The sequence below is a fragment of the Sus scrofa genome, chromosome 12, assembly GCF_054392235.1.
Source record: "Sus scrofa isolate SSC_HxYL_T2T_F1_AM1 chromosome 12, Sscrofa_HxYL_maternal_Yorkshire_Landrace_v2.0, whole genome shotgun sequence".
Taxonomy (NCBI): Eukaryota; Metazoa; Chordata; class Mammalia; order Artiodactyla; family Suidae; genus Sus; species Sus scrofa.
The window spans coordinates 2,310,819-2,331,421 of record NC_139394.1 but is presented as its reverse complement, the minus strand read 5'-3'; the positions used below and the strand labels follow the sequence as shown (position 1 = coordinate 2,331,421).

General features: G+C 53.3%; 1 protein-coding gene across 8 annotated transcripts in view; it reads left to right on the top strand.

Moving 5' to 3' along the window:
* Positions 1-138: 138 nt before the first annotated feature.
* CARD14 (caspase recruitment domain family member 14) overlaps positions 139-20,603 on the top strand; it is a 37,982-nt gene continuing 17,517 nt past the window's right edge. For 4 of the 8 annotated variants that reach the window (XR_014820619.1, XR_014820617.1, XM_084983381.1 and 1 more), the window contains exons 1-5: positions 9,022-9,077; positions 14,193-14,312; positions 16,144-16,371; positions 17,482-17,619; positions 18,454-18,779. Coding sequence is in view for 5 of the 8 variants with exons in the window: in XM_084983381.1 (XP_084839507.1) it covers positions 16,161-16,371; positions 17,482-17,619; positions 18,454-18,779 (675 nt within the window). In the remaining 3 variants the exon portion in view is untranslated. Of the gene's footprint in view, positions 169-9,021; positions 9,078-12,688; positions 12,788-14,111; positions 14,313-16,143; positions 16,372-17,481; positions 17,620-18,453; positions 18,780-20,603 lie in introns of those variants that run through there. The other 4 variants (XR_014820618.1, XM_084983380.1, XM_084983379.1 and 1 more) reach the window with 3 other exon arrangements.

Genomic DNA, 20,603 nt, shown 5'->3' with positions numbered 1-20,603 from the left:
TGCCTGCGTAGGAGCGTGCGTCGGAGCCGCGCTTCGGAAGGGGCGGGGAGCTCCTGGTCACGTGAAAGGGGAAAGGGGCGGTGCCGCAGCTCTCGAGGGGGAGGGGTTCCGCGGGATCCGCGGGCCCCGCCCCTGGCCACACCCCGCCCCTCCCCGCACCCGCGTAAGGTAGGCGCCGGGGTTCGCCCGGGTCCCTCGGCTTGGGCTCTGGGCTGGGCTGTTGCGCGGAGGGTCACCGGTTACCTGGCCGCGTTACCGGTTCCTCAGCGCGGCAGGGTAGAACTGGAACTCCTGCAGACGAGCTGCGGCGTGCGCCAGGGCGCCCCTGCCGGGAGGAGGCACCCGGGTGCTGGTCCCTGCCTGCGCTCATTACCCCGTGTAAACATGGCCCCGTGGGCCATGCTTCTCTAAAACTTCAAGTGCCTCTAAAATCAAGTATCGCAAAACTGGCCTCTGAACCGATTTCATCACTTGACGGACGTTCATCTGTGTTGTGTGAGAACAGCGATAACTTTGTGAAACTTGTACTTGCCCAAGTGCCAGCTCCGTCCTTTCTCATTGTTTGCTTGGCTCCCATCCTGGGCATATCTTTAATTCACAGCCTCTTTCCAGGAGTGCTTAAACGCTTTCCTGTTGTGAAGGTTAATTCAGTGAAAACTGGGTGATCATATTATCCATTAAAATCAGGCATAAGAGTGCAGAGGTTTGCAGTTTGTTGACAGCAAACAAGTAAATGAGGTCTTTTCCTGAAGCTCTGGCCCAGACCTTAGAATATGTCCAGACTCTGCAAGAAAATTGACCTGATAAACGTGCCTGATAAGGATGCTAGTATGGGAAGTTCCCCTTGTGGCTCAGTGGGTTAAGAACCTGACTAGCATCCATGAGGACACGGTTCGATCCCTGGTCTTGCTCAGTGAGTTAAGGATCTGGCGTTGCCGTGAGCTGTGGTGTAGGTTGCAGATGTGGCTCAGAGCTGGCACAGCTGTGGCTGTGGTGTAGGCCGCCAGCTACAGCTCCAATTTGACCTCTAGCCTGAGATTTTCCGTATGCTGCATGTGTGACCCTAAGAAGCAAGAAAAAAAAAAAATGCCAGTATTACTCAAACCTTAGAGTTCCAGCTGTGGCACAGAGTAAGTTGCTGCGGAGGGCATGGGTTCAGTCCCCAGCCTGTGCAGTGGATTAAAGTATCCCGAGTTGCCACAGTTGGTCACAGCTGCAGCTTGAATTTTTTTTCTTTAAAGGGCCACACCTGCAGCATATGGAAGTTCCTAGGCTAGGGGTCAAATCGGAACTACAGCTGCCTGCCTATAGTATAGCTACAGCAATTTGGGATCCAAGCTTCTGCAACCTACACCACAGCTCACAGCAACACCAGATCCTTAACCCACTGAGTGAGGCCAGTGATTGAACCCTCATTCTCATGGATACTAGCCAGGTTCTTAACCCACTGAGACAAAACAGGAACTCCCAGCTGCAGCAGGGATTTTAATCCCTGGCCCAGGAATTTCCATACACCACGGTTCAGACCTTAAAAAAAAAAAATTAAATATTTATAAATCTGAATTTCTTTCTTAGACTTTAAAGTGAATAAAATACAAATGTATACAGAATAAGTTGCTGCGGAGGGCATGGGTTCAATCCCCAGCCTGTGCAGTGGATTAAAGTATTCTCAGGTCTTGCGATTCCACAGAGGGGTTATCCGTGTCCTCTCTGAAGTAGCCCACATTGTTTTGCGAACTGTCCTAGGGCTGTGCTGTAAAACGCACACAAATTTCAGACTTAGTATAAGAAAACGAGAGGAATTCCTGTCGTGGCGTAGCAGAAACGAATACAACTAGGAACCATGAGGTTGCTGGTTCAATCCCTGGCCTCGCTCAGTGGGTTAAGGAGCTGGCATCGCTGTGAGCTGTGGTGTAGGTTGCAGATGTGGCTCAGATCTAGTGTGGCTGTGGCTGTGGCGTAGGCCAGCAGCTGTAGCTCCAGTTAGACCCCTAGCTTGGGAACCTCCATATGCTGCGGGTGTGGCCCTAAAAAGAAAAAAAGAACAAGAAAGACCTCGTTAATAATTTTTATATTGATTATATGTAGGAATGTTCGTATTTTAGATACATGAGTTAAACCGTGTTATTTAAATCGATTTAACCCATTTCTTTTCCTTTTTCAAATACGTCTACCAGAACCATCTTAATTACAGAAGATATTCCTCTTGGACGGTGCTGCTCTAGGTACTAAACAGTAGGTGAAATAACCTTGTCAGGCGTGTGGGGGAGAGTAAATGGAAGACCACGGAGTTTATGGGTCTGGTACCAAAGGGGAGGGAAGAAAGAATTGCCTCTTCTGCCCCCGTTCAGAGATTTTTTAATCTTATTCATGATCCGCTTGAAATTGTCTTTTGCCGTCTCACTTTTAGGACATTTTGTACTTTTCCTGGCAGTGTCCCTTTCTCGGGATGTCTGAACACACAACTGAAAGACCTCTTCCTTTGGTTTGGGCCCAATAACGTTTCAGCTGTTTAGGCCAGAGTCCATGAAGAGGACAAGAGTTGGGGTGGGTGTGGGGGTGCAGGGCTGGGGACACCACTCTTTAGGGAAACAGTGGAAACCAGGTTGACTTGACCTTCATCCCCCTTGGAGTTCATCTAATCCCGAGGGATGGCCCCTCCCCCAGGTGGGAGCTGAGGTGCCCAAGACAGAGGGTGCTGCCCCCGCCCCCCGCCGCCACCGGAAGGCCTCCTTGGGATGATAAAGAGTGTACCTGCGCTCTTGCAGGAGCTGGGGGCTGGCGGTGGGTATGATATGTCATAGGGAGCTGTGTTTTCTTTGTGCGGGAGAGAGGCCTCTGGGAAATCGCAGCCAGGATGAGAGCTCCTCTCAGGAGAGGAGGTTTTTCCCGTTCAAACACGGTGCAGTTTGCTTTATCAGCAGCAGGCGGGTTTTGAATACGCCTGGCTCTTTGCCCTCTTTGTTAAAATATGCTCCGTGTTGTGCTGGATACAAGCCTTCGCAGTTGCCCCTTGAGCAACACAGGAGTTAGGGGTGCCCACCCCCTGTGTACTCAGAAATCCAGGTATAACTTTTGACTCCCCCAGAACTTAAGTTCTAATAGCCTACGGTTGACCGGAAGCCTGCCAAATAACATGAACAGTTGATTAGCATGTCGTGTGTTATATGTATTATATACTGTATTATATGTATTATATACTGTATTTATTGACCCCCTCAATAAAGTAAGCTAGAGAAAATGCTATTAAGAAAATCAGGAGTTCCCATCGTGGCACAGTGCTTAACAAATCCAACGAGGAACCATGAGGTTGCAAGTTCGATCCCTGGCCTTGCTCAGTGGGTTAAGGATCCAACGTTGCCGTGAGCTGTGGTGCCGGTGGCAGATGTGGCTTGGATTTAGCGTTGTTGTGGCTATGGTGTAGGCTGGCAGCTGTACCCCTAGCCTGGGAACCTCCATATGCCACAGGAGTGGCCCTAGAAAAGGCAAAAAGACCAAAAAAAAAAGAAAAAAGAAAAAAAGAAAATCATAAGGAAGAGAAAATACCTTTATAGCACTTTACTGTAATTATTGATACCCCAAGTTTACATTATCTGTTTGCAAGATAAATCATCTGTCCATCAGTACCTACATCAATACTGTCTTACAGAACACAAACCACTGTGCATGTGACCTGCACAGTTCAAATCTCTGTTCTTCAAGAGTCAACTGTACTTGGAGTTCCTGCAGTGGCTCAGCAGCAATGAACCCGACTACTATCCATGAGGACACAGGTTTGATCCCTGGCCTCGCTCAGTCGGTTAAGGATCTGGCGTTGCCGTGACCTATGGTGTAGTTTACAGCTGCGGCTCGGATCCCACGTTGCTGTGGCTGTGGTGTAGGCCAGCAGCTGAGGCTCCCATTCGACCCCTAGCCTAGGAACTTCCACATGCTACAGGCGTGGCGCTAAGAAGACAAAGAAAAAGAGAGTCAGTTGTACTTATACAACAAGAATCAACAGCCCAGTTTGGCCGTCAGGACACAATTCTGCATAAAAGTCCAAATTAATGCTTCGGCTCTTTTTTTTTTTTTTTTTTTTTTTTTGCTTTTTCAGACCGCACTTGCAATATATGGAGGCTCCCAACTTAAGGGTCTAATCAGAGCTGTAGCCACCAGCCACAGCCACAGCAATGCCAGATCCTCAATTCACTGAGCGAGGCCAGGGATCAAACCTGTGTCCTCATGGATACTAGTTGGATTCGTTTCCACAGAGCCACAGCAGGAACTCCTAATGTTTCAGCTCTTATCAGAAACCTCCATTGCAATTCCAACTAGGGGGTGCAAATATATATATATATGTGTGTGTGTGTGTATATATATATGTGTATGTATATATATGTATATGTATGTGTGTGTGTGTATATATATATATGTATGTATGTGTGTATGTATGTATTGGCTGCACCCGAGGCATGTGGAAGATCATGGGTCAGGGATCAAACCCTCACCACAGCAGTAACCCTCACCACAGCAGTGACAATGCCAGCTCCTTAGGTCACTGAGCCACCAAGGAACTCCTGATATAATTTGTATTATCCATTTTACTGATGGAAAAACTAAGGCCCAGCCTGCTAAGCTCAGATGACCTCTAGCCAGCAAGTGGTAGAAGCTGTCCTGCTCTGAGTCCCCCAAAAGGTGTGTTTATATGACTTATCATGCCTGGGCCCATCATCCCAGGGCTCTGGGTCACCAGGTAGACTCACCTGTTCCATTCAGGCACAGCCCTCTCTCCTGCAACTCCCTACACTCTTCATACAGGGGGAGGGGGTTAGTTATCTCACTCGATTAATCTCAAGGAGGGCAGGCCCGTGTCTGTCTTGTTCCCCAGGCCTGCCCTAGCAGGTGTGCCTGCATGTCCAGTGCATGAGGACGGCGGGGGAGGGGCACAGGCCCTCTGCGCTCAGGCCAGACGGCTCGGGGGCGGCACCCTGGGAGCTGACCTGCCTCTTCTCTTCCCTTGTTGGACTCAGAGTATAGACAGTCAAGGCAGCTCGTCTTGTCCGGGACGGGAGGAGGTCTGGGTGTAGTGCTGCTGGGCTGGGTTCCCATGAGTCATCGCCACAAGAGTTGTTGTCCTGGATCCAAGGGGTTGTCCCGAAGAGCGACTTCCTGCCAGAAACCTCACCTACCACCGGTATTACTGTTCCTTTGCAGGCACGGCCCTCTCTAACCCAGCCAGCCTGGCAGGGCACCTTGCTAAGCCCCACCTGACCCCACGCAGCTGGAGCTGAGACTCCACATGGCTGGCGTCTGACAGCTGGGCAGCAGATGTGCCGGGAGCACCTTACTGGAGCAGGTGTTCTCCCAGGGGCTGGACTGGGCAGCAAATAGGACAGATGGCGCTGCCCTCCCAGAGTTGCATGCCAGAGGAGGCAATAAGATAATGTGTGTTTTGTCATTCCTGTGATTCAAATAAAATGAGGCAAAGTGGCAGAGCTAATGGGTTATTGATTTACCGGGTGGAGGAAGGTGCCACGTGAGTTGTGAGAAGAGGAGGCCACAGTAACGCCCCAGGTTCCAGGAAGAAGCGTCAGGGAGCACGGAGACACCCAGTGGACAGGGGATTGGCACAATCCAGGGACAGGAGGCCAGCCTGGTTGAGGCTTGGAGAATATGGGCAAGAGGGGCAGTGGAGAAGGGACATGCAGGGTCAGATCATAAAAGGTCTCAGAGACTATGAAATGGAGTTTAAATGCATCATGGTTACCAGAGAAGCCACTTCAGGGTGGCCTTTTTTTGTGGGGAGAGGATGCATTCTGATGAACAGTTTGAAAAGGCAAGCTGGCTTAGCAGTTCTGGCCACAGCAAGAGGTCAAGAATTGGAGTGAAGGGGCCAGAGAGGGGCTGGGAGCCCCCCTAGAGAGGTGGTGTTGGCCGTTGGAGCTGACACGGTAGAGGTGGTGAGAGGGAGGCTCAGGAGATACTGCGGACAGGCTGCTCTACAGGATAGAGGGGCTGTTCAGGTTTAAAGGACCAGGATTGACCCCTGGGTTTCAGGTGTGAGAATCTGGGTGGCAGCGTCATGAGGTGGGGAAGCCACGGGCAACAGCACTGTGGTGTTTTCGGGGCAAAACTAACAGACCCAACAAACACATGTGCCACGTGTTCATAGCCGAAGGACTCTCAGCGCCAAAACGTGGGCAGGACCCAGTGCGCAGCGACAGTGAGTGGAGAATCGCGCTGCGGCCCTTCCGCACAAGAGCTGTTGTTCAGCCTTTATGCTTCGCGAAAGCAGCCAGACCTCCAAGGTCGCACGCGTGTGATCCCCTTGTTGTGAAATACCCAAAATAAGCAAGTCCGCGGAGGCAGAAGGCAGCTTAGGGTCGCCAGGGACTTGGGGGAGGGGCTGCTTAGTGGACGCAGGGTTTCTTTTTGGGGTGACAAACTGTTTTGGGAGCTAAATAGAGAAGATGGCGGCCAGCATTGCGAATGTGCTAAATGCCATTGAACTGGTCACTTTGAAATGCTTAATTTTGTCACGCGACTTTCACCTCAGTGAACAAATGTTTTAAAATAGATCTGCCCTTGAGCCCAGGAGCCCTGGGCTGTAGGACACTATGCCGCTGTGCTGACCCGGTGGCCGCGCTGTGTTTAGCATCAGTATGGCGACTTCCGGCTCATAGCACCTGCACCCTCACCTGGTGCCAGCATTGTGACTCCAAGGCAAACCCAGAGCCCCCAACTCCTTAAACTTTAGGCGTAAGGTAGTAACCAGAGTTCCTCCGTAGAGCACCCAGCCATTCACGAACCTTCTGTCGCTCACTCCATGATGGATCCTTTATTGATCGCCCTGTGAGCCGCGCTCACCAGGAGTGCTGTCCTGTGATAGCCGGGCCCCCCCAGCCCACCCCGCTCCCTGGGAGATTCCCCGGGAGATGCTCTCCCCTCGAAGCCAGGTTACCAACATGACCCTTTGCGGACCCTGGAAATGTGTACAGCTGTAACCCCATGTCATACGGAGTAACTGGAGTCGGGGTCTTCCTGCAGACCCCGTGTGATTAAGAAAAGGTTTGCGCCCTCAGAGAGCGCACGGTCCTCGGGCTGGGGCTTCCTCTACTCTGCGCCTATAGCTCTCGGAGTTTCTGTTCTTAACAGCGGAGGCTTCAGCCACTCCCGTACACTCGGCCCACTGCCTCTTTTTCCTAGAATGACAGCATTTCGAGATTTTCATAACTATTTCAACTTTCTGTGTGCCAGGCACAGAGAGGGTGGTTTCCCACCACGAGGCAGGTGCGTCTATTAGCCGCACTAGAGATGTAAGAAGGCTGAGGCTTAGAGGTTGAAATAACCTGGCCCAGCGGGGCGCTGATGTGCAGCAGGGCTGGAACTTGGGTCCGAGAGCTTTGTTCAGTCTGAGCTCAGGCCTGTGTTTGTAGCTGCTCTGCCCCGAGGGGCTGCAGCCCCGTCCCTCTCACTCACCAGGAGGAGACTTGCATTTGGTTGCTGTGCCTCCATCAGTCGGCTCTAGAACCTTGGGAACCTGCCCTTGCCGGGAGGATAATCCTTAAAGTCCTTCCTACTCACGTAGGCCGTCTCTTCTTTCCTGCCTAGTACCCGCATCTGTAGGAAGCAGGCACCCAGCCAACGTTTATTCATTCACCCAACCAGTATGCGCGGAGCTGCACTCTCCTCGGGTGGGGTCACAGCAGAAAACAAGCAAGGCAAGAATTCTTGTCCTCTGGAAGTTTCAAGTTTGTCGTGGGGAGGTGGGCAAGAAACAGAGTGATAATTAGAACATATAATATACAGGGAGAAAGAGTCCAGTGGAGAGACATGAAACGGGGGAGGAGGGTGGGAAGTCTATATTTTTTTTGTCTTTTTTTAGGGCCGCACCCTCGGCATATGGAGGTTCCCAGGCTAGGGGTCAGATCGGAGCTGTAGCTGCCGGCCTCCACCATAGCCACAGCAACGCCGGATCCGAGCTACATGTGTGACCTACACCACAGGTTGTGGCAACACTGGATCCTTAACCCGCTGAGCAGGGACAGGGATCGGACCCACAACCTCATGGTTCCTAGTCAGATTCGCTTCCACTGCGCCACGACGGGAACTCCCAGAAGTCTACATTTTAAATAGAACTGCTGGAAAGGCCTCTCTGGGAAGGTGGCCCTTAAGTGGTGTCCTGAAGGAGGCAAAGGAAAAAGCTTTGCAGGCAGAGGGAATGGCAAGTGCAAAGGCCCTGGGGCCGGCCTGTGCCTGGAGTATTCAAAGAGCAAGGAGGTCAGGTGTGTGGAGCTGGTGAATGCAAATGAGCTCAGCAAGTACTGGGAAATCAGGGCCGCTGGCTTGGGGAGTGTGGTGAGAGCTTGAGGACCTGAGCACAAAGGGAATGACGGGACCTGGCTCATCTCTCAGCAGGGTGGCTCTGCCTGCTCTGGAGAACTCACTCTGGGGGTGGTGGGTAGCGTGGAGAGGTCATTGCAGAGACCTGGGCAGGTGCTGGTCCGATCACAGCCACGAAAGAGGTGAGAGTGATCAGATTCTGAATACATCCTAACATAGGAAAACCAAGTCTTTCATCTACATCTAAGCAGTAATGATCAAACGCTGATTTTAGATGGATCTATTGGAATTATTTAGATACGTCCCAGAATTGCCCGTGAGAGACACAGATGAGCTCCAGAATTTATCCTAAACGTCCCAGGAGTTTTCTGAGGGGTTTACGCTGAGCCAGGCAGATCACTCACATAGAAGAGAAATTCCATCCACGCCACAGCCTCCCATCGTCCCTCCATCGCCGCCTCTCTGGGTTGACCAGATGCGTGGGTGGTTCTGAGACGATTCCGTCGCTCTCACAAAGGCAAGATGAACCCTTCACACGCGTCCTCCCTGCCGTGGGAAGGAGTCCTGGCACTTCACTGATGCGCGGAGGCTCGAGTGAGGCACTGAGGCGCTGCTCCTGTGGGCAGGGCCCAGACGGGCACACCTGTCTGACCTGCTCGTCTGCTGCTGCTGCTCAGCCGAGACTGAGGCCAGTCAGCCATTGCTTCTCAAGGACGAGGAAGGCAAGGGCACGGAATCTGTCCCCAGAAGAGCAGGTCAGTACACACGGGGAGGGGGGACAGGCCAGGAGCTGTCCGCGAGGGAGCAAGAGGGGCTGGCTTCCTCTGCGTAAGGCTCGGCGGCAGTGCCTGGTTTGGGGGTGAGAGGAGAGACAGTTCGTCCCATCCTGCTTGGGTAAATTACTTGAATGTTCTCCGGCTGCTAAGTACCACCTTGGGGCAGGACCGGGGTGATGGATGACGGAGTGCTCTGTTTTGTGCTCTTACCTCTGCATCTTTGCCCTGAGATGAAAGAAAAGGAGCAAAGGTTTCTGAGCTCAGGTGTAAAGTCAGAGCAGCTGCCTGCTATTGAGGGGAAGGGCGGGGCCAGACCTTTTCAAGGGCACTGTGGTGGCCACGGTTCCATTTGTTTATTACTGCTTTTATTCCCATGACCCCAGGAGGCGGATCCCGTGATTTATGTCAGAGTGCTCTGCCTTTCTTTTCCTCTAGGAGTTTCACAGTGTCCGATCTTCCACTTAGGTCTTGTCCATTTCGAGCTTATTTTCCTGCAATGGTTTAAAAGCCCTCGGTCCCTTCTTTTCCACAGAGCTGCCCGTCCCCAGCACCACTTATTGAGGAGACTGTCTTTTCTCCATTGTGTGTTCTTGCTCCCTTCATTGTAGATCAGTTGACCACAGGTCTGTTGGTTTACTTCTAGGCTTTCGCCACTGTAGCGTTGATCTATGTGTCTGGTTTTGGCTGAGGGGCGCAAGGGAGACTCCCTTTCACGATTGGTCACTTCCTGCCTTACGCACCACGTGCATGGGTCCTCAATTCCATCAAGCTTCCTCTAACTCACTCTCCCTGTGCTGAAGTCCTGCGTGTGCCTCTGTGTGTGTGTGTGTGCACGTGCACACTACCCTTTCTCCCCTACTTCACAGGCAGGTTAAGTTCTGTGCCCTGTGATATGAGAGGCATGTTGACGTGGGGAGGGGTCAAACAGGAGGACCCACAGCTTAGGTGCTCAGAACTTTGACCATCTTAGACTCTCCTTAGAATTCCAAAGGGTTAAAAGAGGACTTTTATGGAGTTTAAAATACCCTTGGGGAGTTCCCATCGTGGTGCAGTGGAAACGAATCCGACTAGGAACCATGAGGTTGCAGGTTCGATCCCTGGCCTCGTTCAGTGGGTTAAAGATCCAGCATTGCCAGGAGTTCCTGTCGTGGAGCAGTGGTGAACGAATCCGACTAGGAACCATGAGGTTGCGGGTTCGGTCCCTGGCCTTGCTCAGCGGGTTAAGGATCCGGTGTTGCCATGAGCTGTGGTGTAGGTTGCAGAGGCGGCTTGGATCCCGAGTTGCTATGGCTTTGGCGTAGGCCGGTGGCTACAGCTCCGATTCAACCCCTAGCCTGGGAACCTCCGTATGCCACAGGTGTGGCCCTAAAAAGATAACTAAAATAAAATAATTAAAAAAATAAAATACCCTTGGGGATCTCTGGGATAAATTTTCTTTACTGTTAGGACTAACCCTACTTAAATTGGGGTCAAGTGGAGTTCCTGCTGTAGCTCAGCAGGTTAAGAATCCAACTAGTATCCATGAGAACATGGGTTCAGTCCCTGGCCTCACTCAGCGGGTTTAGGATCTGGCGTTGTCGTGAGCTGCAGCATAGGTTGCAGATGCGGCTCGGATCCTGAGAGGCTGTGGCTGCGGTGTAGGCCAGCCGCTGAAGCTCTGATTCAACCGCTAGCCTGGAGCTTTCATACTCTACAGGTGTGGCCCTAAAAAGCAATAAATAAACAAACAAATTGGGGCTGAGTTACAAGGAAACGCCCACATTTTAAATTGCTCCCTGAGGATCTGTGGTAAGCTACCCTGCTGCATGAAGAAGGGACTGGCATGGCTTCTACTAGACTGCGCCCACTTACACCTGAAGCAGCTGACGGGTCCCAGGAGCCCGGGACAATTGGTTGGGGTGAGTCCTAGAGAGACCTGTCTTCAGCTGTCCTGTTAAGGCAGCTCGTCGCTTGAGCTGGCTCTGATTTTCCGAGTTCACTTTTGGTAGGCATGGCAAGCTGCGATGCTACGGGCAAGCAGGTGCAGGAACAGTCGGACTAGAAGATGCTCTCAGGCAGGCTGTCACCAGGACCCAGCCCAGGGAAGACCTTAAGGGTCTACCTCCCAGCCAGGCCTGGTCATCAGAGACTTTGGAGTCTAAACATGCAGGCTGGGGACGTGCCCACCACCCCCTAACCCCTGGCATCTATTTCATATAATACCAGACAGCACACCAGAGTGCCATTTGCTAAAAAGGAAAGTTAATACTCTGTGAGTCCGAGTGTTTGGGTCACTGGAGCTGAGTAACCCAGGACCACAGGCCCTGGTCAGAGAAGGCGTCTGGGTCACATTAAGGGCTGGCGTATTTACTTCTCGTCTGTTTTCCAGCCTACAGGCTCAGGCTTGGTATATGTCGAATGGATGTCTTATGAGACCTTTGTGGGGAGCAGGGTTTTATAAAGCTGGCCCACGCTCGTTCACTAAGGGGAAAGTTAGGAAATCCTCTCCTGAGCATAAGAAGCAGTTCCTTCCCCACTGACGCAGGGCCGGGCCGACCAAGTCCCCCCACCCCCACCTTTTCCAGAACTTTCCCCGCTTCAGCCAGCGCCTGTCACCCAGGTCAGCTCCCACCCTCCCTGTGCCCGGCACACATGCTGGGTGGCACTTCCTCACAGGACCGAGGGAAAAGCCAGGCAGTGGGCACTTCACAAGGTTCCTGTTAATTTAAAAAAACCAGACACCTCAAGTGAATGATGTAGCGCTTTTCTAGGTGTGGGACGACACGAGAGTCTGGGCTCATTGGAATCATCCTTTTGAGACGCACCTTAGGGCGGCATCCTGTCCTTTGGGGCGGGGCTGGAACGCGCTGCAGCAGCTCGACCCCAACACCCTTTTGCTGACACGGCAAGCACATTTTTCATTCACGTTTTTATTAAACCCATGCTTGCTCATTCTAAAAAGTTTAATCAATAGAAAGAGAAAAGATTCTACCACCACAAATAAGTGTTAGAATCAGGGAACAGCATTCCAGAATCTTCCTGCTCCGTCTCCTTCTCTCCCACCTATTTGAGTGTGCGCACGCGCTCTCTCTCTCTCTCTCTCTCTCACACACACACACACACACACACACACACACACACACGGAACGCACCGTGGGAGTGGCTGTGCACACTCAGCTGAGGTTGTCATCTGAGGAGGCGAGAGAGAAACCCCCAGACACCTCGGTACACCTGGCCACGCCTTCCTGGGGGCACAGGTCAGCTGAGGGGAACAGGACCCTGGAGCGAGTAAGCGAGGGTGCGGAATGGAGGAAGCTGGCAGGGGGCCCGCAGGTCCCCAGGGCAGACGCTCTCAGCTCCTCTTGGGGCCTCCGGGGCAGCGGATGCGAGCTTGGCTGGGGGCGCTGGATGGTGCCTGCAGGCCCAGGCTCCTTGGCCAGGTACCAGGCACCTGAGATCTCATTGCTGGCCCACCCAGTTTCCAGAAGGACAGATAGGCCTGGGAAAACAAAAAGCCCATGGGCTTCACAGGGCAGGGCCAGACAGGGCTTGGAAGGGCTGCACCTGGAGTTGGTCCTCTGTCCTGAGCCCTTGGATGGTCGGCCTATTAGAACCAGCGCTGAGCCATTTCTCCGTGGTCACAGCAAGAGTCTGGACCCCAGCCCTGTCTTCCTAGCCCCCAGGCCACCAGCCTGGCAGCCATGGAGAAGGTAGGTCCTTCCCCCGCTAACAAGCCCACTCCCTACTCCAGGTGTTGAGGAGGGGGTGCTTATACCCCCAGAGGTACTTCAAAGAAAACTAGACAGAAGGGCCATGACCATCGCAAAAGAGTTGTTGGGTCGAGCCAGGAATCTAGGCATAGGTCACAGAGTGGGGGTCTGGAGCCCCCTTGATCCCGCAAAGCAGGGCCAGCTTCATGGGTGTAACCTGTCCCCAGGGCCCTGTACTTGGTTTAATGCTCTGCTGTCACTGTCTAGAAACTCTGGATGCTTTTAAAACAAGGAGCCCATATTTTCATTTTGTACTGGGCTCTGGGGACGGGGCAGCCGGTCCTGAGACAGGAGGAAGGTCATCCAGATCAGGAGAGCCAAACCCAGGGATGCAGAGTTCTCCTGGGCAGAGATGCCTGGAGCTCGAGAGCCTTGCGTTCAAGTGTGTGGTTGACAGCCTTGAGGTGACTGGGCACGCCGGGACTCGGGCCGGTCTCCAAATCCCTTTGCCCCCGTGTGTCAGTTCCCAGGGCTGCCATAATAAATCACCGCTCTGCATGGCTTCAAACAACAGACAGATTTGCTCTCCGTTCTGAAGGTCGGGTGTCAGCAGGCCCAGGCTCCCCAAGAAGGTGTAGGGAGGATGTGTTCCGTGCCTTTCTCTGAGCCCGGGTGTTGCTGGCACTCCCTGGCAACCTTTGACTGCTACTAGCATCACTGCAATGGCTGCCTCTGTTATCACGGGACTTCTCCCTGTGCGCCTGTCTCTGGGCCTCTCCTCTTATAAGGTCACCAGTCATATGGGATTCAAGGCCCACCCTAACAACCTCACCTTGATCACATCTGCACTGACCCTGTTTCCAAATAAAGTCACATTCACAGGTGCTGAGAGGGGGAACGTCAACCTATCTTTTAAGGGGACACCTTTCAGCCCATAAAAGCCCCCACTCATGAGCACACATTGACTGTTCCTTTGACGAAACCAGGAATGAGCCACATTAGGCCAGAACTCTCACTCTCTGCTGGTTCCCTCTCCTCCCTCATCCAGGGAGACCCCCGTGCCCACCCACAGGCCCCTCTTTCTGGGTAGCAGACCTAGGGGAAGGATGTTAGTGGAGTCTGGCCCCGTGGTGACCAGGACACGGTGGGTGACCACTGCGCCTGCTTCCCCTCCTTGGTATTCTAGTGTTCAAAGCCCAGTTTCCCTCATCTGCTTCCAAGCCCCAAGGAAGCTTTTATAGTTCCTGAGCAAACAATAAGGGTCAAAGATCTGTCAAATTATTTCCTGGATCAGAGTTTGCTTTTTCTCTCCCTCTTGCCTTAGTCTTTGATGTTCTGACCTTGAGTTTTGGTACAAGTCACGAGGCTTGAGATAGATATGAGGTCATCTTAGCACTGTTTTCAGGCTCTTCCCACCCAGCCCTGCTCCGCCCAGCGATCAGCAACCACACCTGGCCTTGGAGGGGACACGGCACCCCATCCCGCTGCAAGGAGCTCCTGTAGGCACGCATGTGAGCAGCTTTTGGTGAGTACCTGCTGAAGACCAGGCCCCTCACGTGGACCAAGGGGTGGGGGGAGGCTGTTCATGGGGACAGGACCCTGAAATGACCACCCCTTTTTCTTAGTTTACAAGGCTTGATTTCTTTTCTGGTTTTCAAGTGTTTTTCATGCACAGACCTCTGCAAGAGGTACTGGACACCAGCCGGTCCATCTTGTCCTTCCCAGAGAACAGAATCAAATCCCAGGAATTCACGGGCCTGAGAGAAACGCTCCCACCCGTGCCTGAGATGCTGTACAAGCATGGTCATTGCAGCGCTAGGTGTGCTGGAGAAAAAGGAGAAACGACCTAACGCCCGTCCACAGGAGACCAGTCGTGGCTCATTTGTATAATCGAATCCCGTGGGCAGTTAGAGGATCTATCAAGCTGCATGTATCCAGTTGCTAAACCTCAAAAAAAGCTGAGCGACGAGCCACACCCAGCACCATAGTGTTTATGGGGTTCCTGTGGGCACAAAGCGTCACGCGGAGGTGCCCTGTCGTGTTTTAGACACACTCAGATGCAGTGTACAGCCCAGCCGTCACCTGTGGCAGAGAGCAAGGGGCAGGCGGGAGATAACAGGGCTGGGCTGTCTCGAAGAGCACGGCCTTAAGAAGCAGGTCCAGGTGTACAGTGTTAAGACAGGTTGACTCTGCGCAGCAGGTGCATGGCTATTTTACACCATCAGCAGGAGGTTTTCAGTGTGCTTTAAACAGCCCATGGTTTAAAAGCATCTTAGTATTACTTAGATGGGTCACTGGACTAATGACCTTGGACTAGTCACAGGCCAGAGGGAAAAGAGAGATTCAGGTGGGAGCACAGCCTTGGAGGCAGCTCATTACAAATCAGGGGGTGTGGGAGCGCCCAAGGCTGGGCAGGGGCTCTGTGAGATCCTCCCAACGGAAGGTCTTGGATCCTAGACGAGTGCTCGTGCCTCCCACCTCTCTCACCGCCGTTTCATTACATATTAACATCACAGGAACACTGTGTCTGTTAATGCACATCTATGCTTTATGCAATAGAAGAGTTAAGAATTTTTGCTTAACCATCAATTTTTAAATCCTTGGGAGCCGTCATCCCTCTTGGAAATGCATGTTCTAGGAGTTCCCTGGTGGCTCAATAGGTTAAGGATCCGGCATCGTCACTGCTGTGGCGGGTGTTCGATCCCTGGCCCAGGAATGCTTGCATGCTGCAGGTCCAGCCAAAAAGAAAAAAAAAGAATTCATGTTCTGTTTTGTCTTTTTGTTTGTGTCTTTTTTGCCATTTCTTGGGCCACTCCGCGACATATGGAGGTTCCCAGGCTAGGGGCCTAATCAGAGCTGTAGTCACCGGCCTACACCAGAGCCACAGCAATGTGGGATCCGAGCTGTGTCTGCAACGCCGGATCCTTAACCCACTGAGCAAGGGCAGGGATCGAACCCGCAACCTCATGGTTCCTAGTCGGATTTGTTAACCACGGCATCACGACGGGAACTCCCATGTTCTGTTTTTTAATGTCACCCTCATTCTGTAAACCAGTTCCCCAGGCCAGGGGCAGCTTCCTGAGCTTTAAAGGCAAATCCAGTCTCCTGGTCCCAAAAGAAACGCAGTGCTTCTTGCTCTGCTCCAGGTAGAGGAATGGACTTGAGTCAACAGTGAGGATGCATAATGTCCTCCCAATGGTCATGGGGCACCAGGGCCGGAGTGGATGTCCTGCCCGCTCGGAACTGGTCATTAAATCCCTACCAGGGGCGTGGGGGAGAGGGTTTGCATGCAAAAGCCTCCCCGGCAGGAAGCCGTGTCCCTGACGCCAGCCCCCGTGGCCGCCCTTCCCATCCAGGGTGCTCAGGCCCGGCCATGGCGGAGCTGTGCCGCACGGACTCCTCTCTGGGTGCCCTGGGCGAGGAGATGCTGTGGGAGATGGTGGAGGACCACCGCTGCCGGATCGTGCGCAGCGTCTGCCCCAGCCGCCTCACCCCCTACCTGCGCCAGGCGAAGGTGCTGGACCAGCTGGACGAGGAGGAGGTGCTGCACAGCCCCAGGTTCACCAACACGGCCATGAGAGTTGGTGAGCACTGCCTCCCGGCTGCTGAGGCCCCAGCCGGCCCTTTCCACTGCGCCACGTCAATGCAGGTGGTCCTGGGAGGGTCCTGCAAGGGCAGGGGGCCCAGGTCCAGTCGTGGGGACACTGCAGAGTATCCCAAAGCTGCTGCAACAAATGACATAAACCTGGTGGCTTAAAGCGGCAGACATGTCTTCTCTCACAGTTTGGAAATCGAGGTGTCCCACACCTGAAATCAAGGTGTCAGCAGAGCTGCTCGTGCTCTGAAGGCTTAGGGGAGAAAACGCCTTGCCTCCTTCTCCCCTGGTGGCCCCAGCGTCCCTGGCTTGTAACTGCACCGCTCCCATCTCTGCCTCTATCCTCACGTGGGCTCTTCTGTCTCATTGGGATGCTTGTGATTGGCTTTAGGGCCCACCTGAATCTCGGGACGCTCTCATCTTGAGATCCTTACCTTAATTTCGTCTGCAAAGCCTTTTCCAAACAAGGCCTCATGGGCAGGTTCCAAGTGGACATGACTCTGAGACCACAACTCAACCCGCTCCGGATGTCTTTGGAGCTGATTCCGACTTTCTGACTAGCCGTGTTTATCCATTCAAGAGCAGGGAAGCTCATAGTTTCATCATATGCAGTTTTTAGGAGAATTGAGGGAATTGCCGTGGGTCAGATACTCCTCTCAAAGCCTGAGCCGTAGAAAGCAGGCAGTAAGTGGTAGCGGTCAGCAGCACACTCTTTGTGCCTGTTGCCTGCTGGCCACTACACACAGGAGAAATGGATTCAAGCTGCTAATCGGAGCTGCGAGTGCTGGGGTCTGGCTGGGCGCGGAAGGCCCGAGCCTCCCCGGGAGCCGCCCCCGGGGCCGCGTCCTTTGCCTCTTTCCTCCCACCTGCTTTGTATACACCTGTGTCTGCACGAGTCCGCAGCACACCTGGGAGGTCTTGAGCACCCGGATCATCCTCCTGGGTCCTTCCTCCCCAACTCTTAGCACGTGGGGATCAGTTCTCAATAACTCCCGGCCTGGCCCTTCTTGAACCACCCCAGAGCCGTGAGGGGCCCCCCCACTTTCCTAGTGGGAAGCCCGCCCGGCGCCTGCTTGGCTCAGACCGTTCTCTCTCCAAGGGCACTTGCTGGATTTGCTGAAGACCCGAGGCAAGAACGGGGCCATCGCCTTCCTGGAGAGCCTGAAGTTCCACAACCCCGACGTCTACACCCTGGTCACTGGGCTGCAGCCCAGTGTGGACTTCACCAACTTCAGTGGTGAGAGCTGGGTCTTGGATGTAACCCGGGGTGCGGGAAGGGTGTCCTGTCTTGACTGCAAGCTGTTCCAGATGTTTCCCTGCTCCCTCCAGGCAGAGGTTCCTGTCCCTGTGCCTGCACTCTGGGTGAGGCGGCCCCCCTCCACTAACCACAGTGGGGGTGGACAGGCAACGCCCATGACCTTGGGTTCTAAAAGCAAGAGTTAGTCCCTGATTATCCAGCACCAGGAGGAGACCCCTCACAGGGCATGGGGTCTGCAGTGGAGGGGTGCAGGCAAAGAGGAAGCCCCTCCTTTCCCGGAAAGCCTAAACGTGGTACCTGAGGCGGAGGGGTGCCCCGTCCAGCTGGCTCAGCTCGCCAGTGGGTGAGGTGGCTGTTTTCATTAACTGAGTGATTTTAGGCTTCCCTAGGGGAGCTGTTGAGAGATTTCGGTACTCAGAGGAGCAGGGTGACATCACTCAAAGCCGTGGGCAGGAAAGCCTTCCGCCTGCTTGCATCACGGTCCACGCTGATGGGACTCCGAGTTCTGTTACACGGTTTCACATTCTTATGGGTTCCGTAGGATGACAGGAGAATGAGCTAGCATGGCGCCCAGCTGATGGTATGGGGCGGTTGGGTCTGAACACAGGGTCTCTCGGGGAAGCCAAGCAGGTAGCCCTTGTACCAAAATGGCCCATCAATACTATTCATTTAACCAACCTGTTGAGCATGGAAGCTTTGAAGACGACCACCAGATTGTGGGGGGGGGCGGCGGTTCCTGCTTGAGAGTCCGGGTGCAGGAAGCAAGATCCTGGAGGAGAAGGAGCCCCTGGGCCCACCTGCCCCATCCTACAGGGCTCATGGAGACGTCCAAGCTGACCGAGTGCCTGGCTGGCGCCATCAGCAGCCTGCAGGAGGAGCTGAGTCAGGAGAAGGGCCAGAAGGAGGCGCTGCTGCAGCAGTGCCGGGGGCTGCAGGAGCGTGTGGCTCAGGCCGAGGCCCGTGTCGAGAGCCTGCGCCAGCTGGAGGCCGACCACAGTCGCATGAAGCGCGAGGTCAGCGCCCACTTCCACGAGGTGCTAAAGCTGAAGGACGAGATGCTGAGTCTCTCGCTGCACTACAGCAACGCGCTGCAGGAGAAGGAGCTGGCCGCCACGCGCTGCCGCAGCCTGCAGGAGGAGGTAGTGGGGTGCGGGGTGCCCTCCTGACCTGCTGCTCCCCACCCCATGCCTGTGCCCTGGCCGGTCCCTCTCCTGCCACTCCTGCCCACCCCCACGATGCCCTGCAGGAGGCTGACCCTTCTCCACCTCCAGGCCCCCTCCCATAGGCTGCATGGCTGTGGCCATGAGCCCGCCCTGCCCTATCATCTCTGTGGACCCGGGGGAGGCCCCTCCACCTGCACCTAGGGCCCACTCCCCTCCAGCTGTGTCAGTTCTAGGGGGACAGCTGGACCTCTATGGGTCCCTCCTTTGTCTTTGTCGGCTGGTCCTGGATTCAGGTGGGAGAATGGGAGTGTTACTAGTGAGGCCCACTCAGACCCCAGCAGTTTTGTTTGTTTTTTGTTTTTTGGGGTTTTTTTTTTTTGTCTTTTTGCCATTTCTTGAGCCGCTCCCGCGGCATATGGAGGTTCCCAGGCTAGGGGTCGAATCAGAGCTGTAGCTGCCAGCCTATGCCAGAGCCACAGCAACGCGGGATCCGAGCCGTGTCTGCGACCTACACCACAGCTCACAGCAATGCCGGGTCGTTAACCCACTGAGCAAGGGCAGGGACCGAACCCGCCACCTCATGGTTCCTAGTCGGATTCATTAACCACTGCGCCACGACAGGAACTCCATACTCTGGCAGTTTTTACTCATTTTTCTCTTGGGGATAAGTGCTTTCTTATTGATCTGTTCTTTATCGAGGATACTCTTTCCTTGTCACTTTGGCTTTTGCTTTTAACTATGGCATTGTTTGTTTTCAGTTTAGTTTAGTTTTTGTTTTGTTTTTGCTTTTTAGGGCAGCATATGGAAGTTCCCAGGCTGGTGGTCAAATCGGAGTTGCAGCTGCCGGCCTACATCACAGCCACAGCCACTCCAGATCTAAGCCATGTCTGTGACCTACACCACAGCTCACAGCAATGCTGGATCCTTAACCCACTGAGCGAGGCCAGGGATTGAACCCACATCTTCATGGATACTAGTCAGCTTCAAAACCCAATGAGCCACAACGGGAACACCCTAGTTTTTTTGTTGTTGTTTTTTGTTTTGTCCTTTTTTCTTTTGTCTGGCTATACCCACGCCATATGGAAGTTCCCTGGCTGGGGATTGAATCTCAGCTGCAGCTGCAACCAGAGCTGCTGCAGTTGGATTCTTTTTTTTTTTTTTTTTTTTTTTTTTGTCTTTTGTCTTTTTGTCTTTTGTTGTTGTTGCTATTTCTTGGGCCGCTCCCGCAGCATATGGAGGTTCCCAGGCTAGGGGTTGAATCGGAGCTGTAGCCACCGGCCTACGCCAGAGCCACAGCAACGCAGGATCCGAGCCGCGTCTGCAACCTACACCACAGCTCACGGCAACGCCGGATCGTTAACCCACTGAGCAAGGGCAGGGACCAAACCCGCAACCTCATGGTTCCTAGTCAGATTCGTTAACCACTGCGCCACCACGGGAACTCCTGCAGTTGGATTCTTAACCCACTGCGCAACAACTGGAACTTGTGTTTTTAGGTTTTTAATTTTAAACTTTATCTAGAAAGAATTTCAAATTCACCCAAAAATATGCAAATAAAAACACAAAGGACGCTCATATACCCTTCCTTTATCACTTGCACTCTCTCCATTTCTCTCATCTCTCTCTCTACAGACACACACACACACACACACACGCATTTTCCTGAACCACTTGAGTTGCATAATCATGGCCCTTTCCCCCTAAACATTCCAATGCATATTTCCTAAAAATAAGATATTTTGTCACATAACCATAGTATAGCCATCCACTTCATAAAGTTGATACCTTCTGTCTAATATA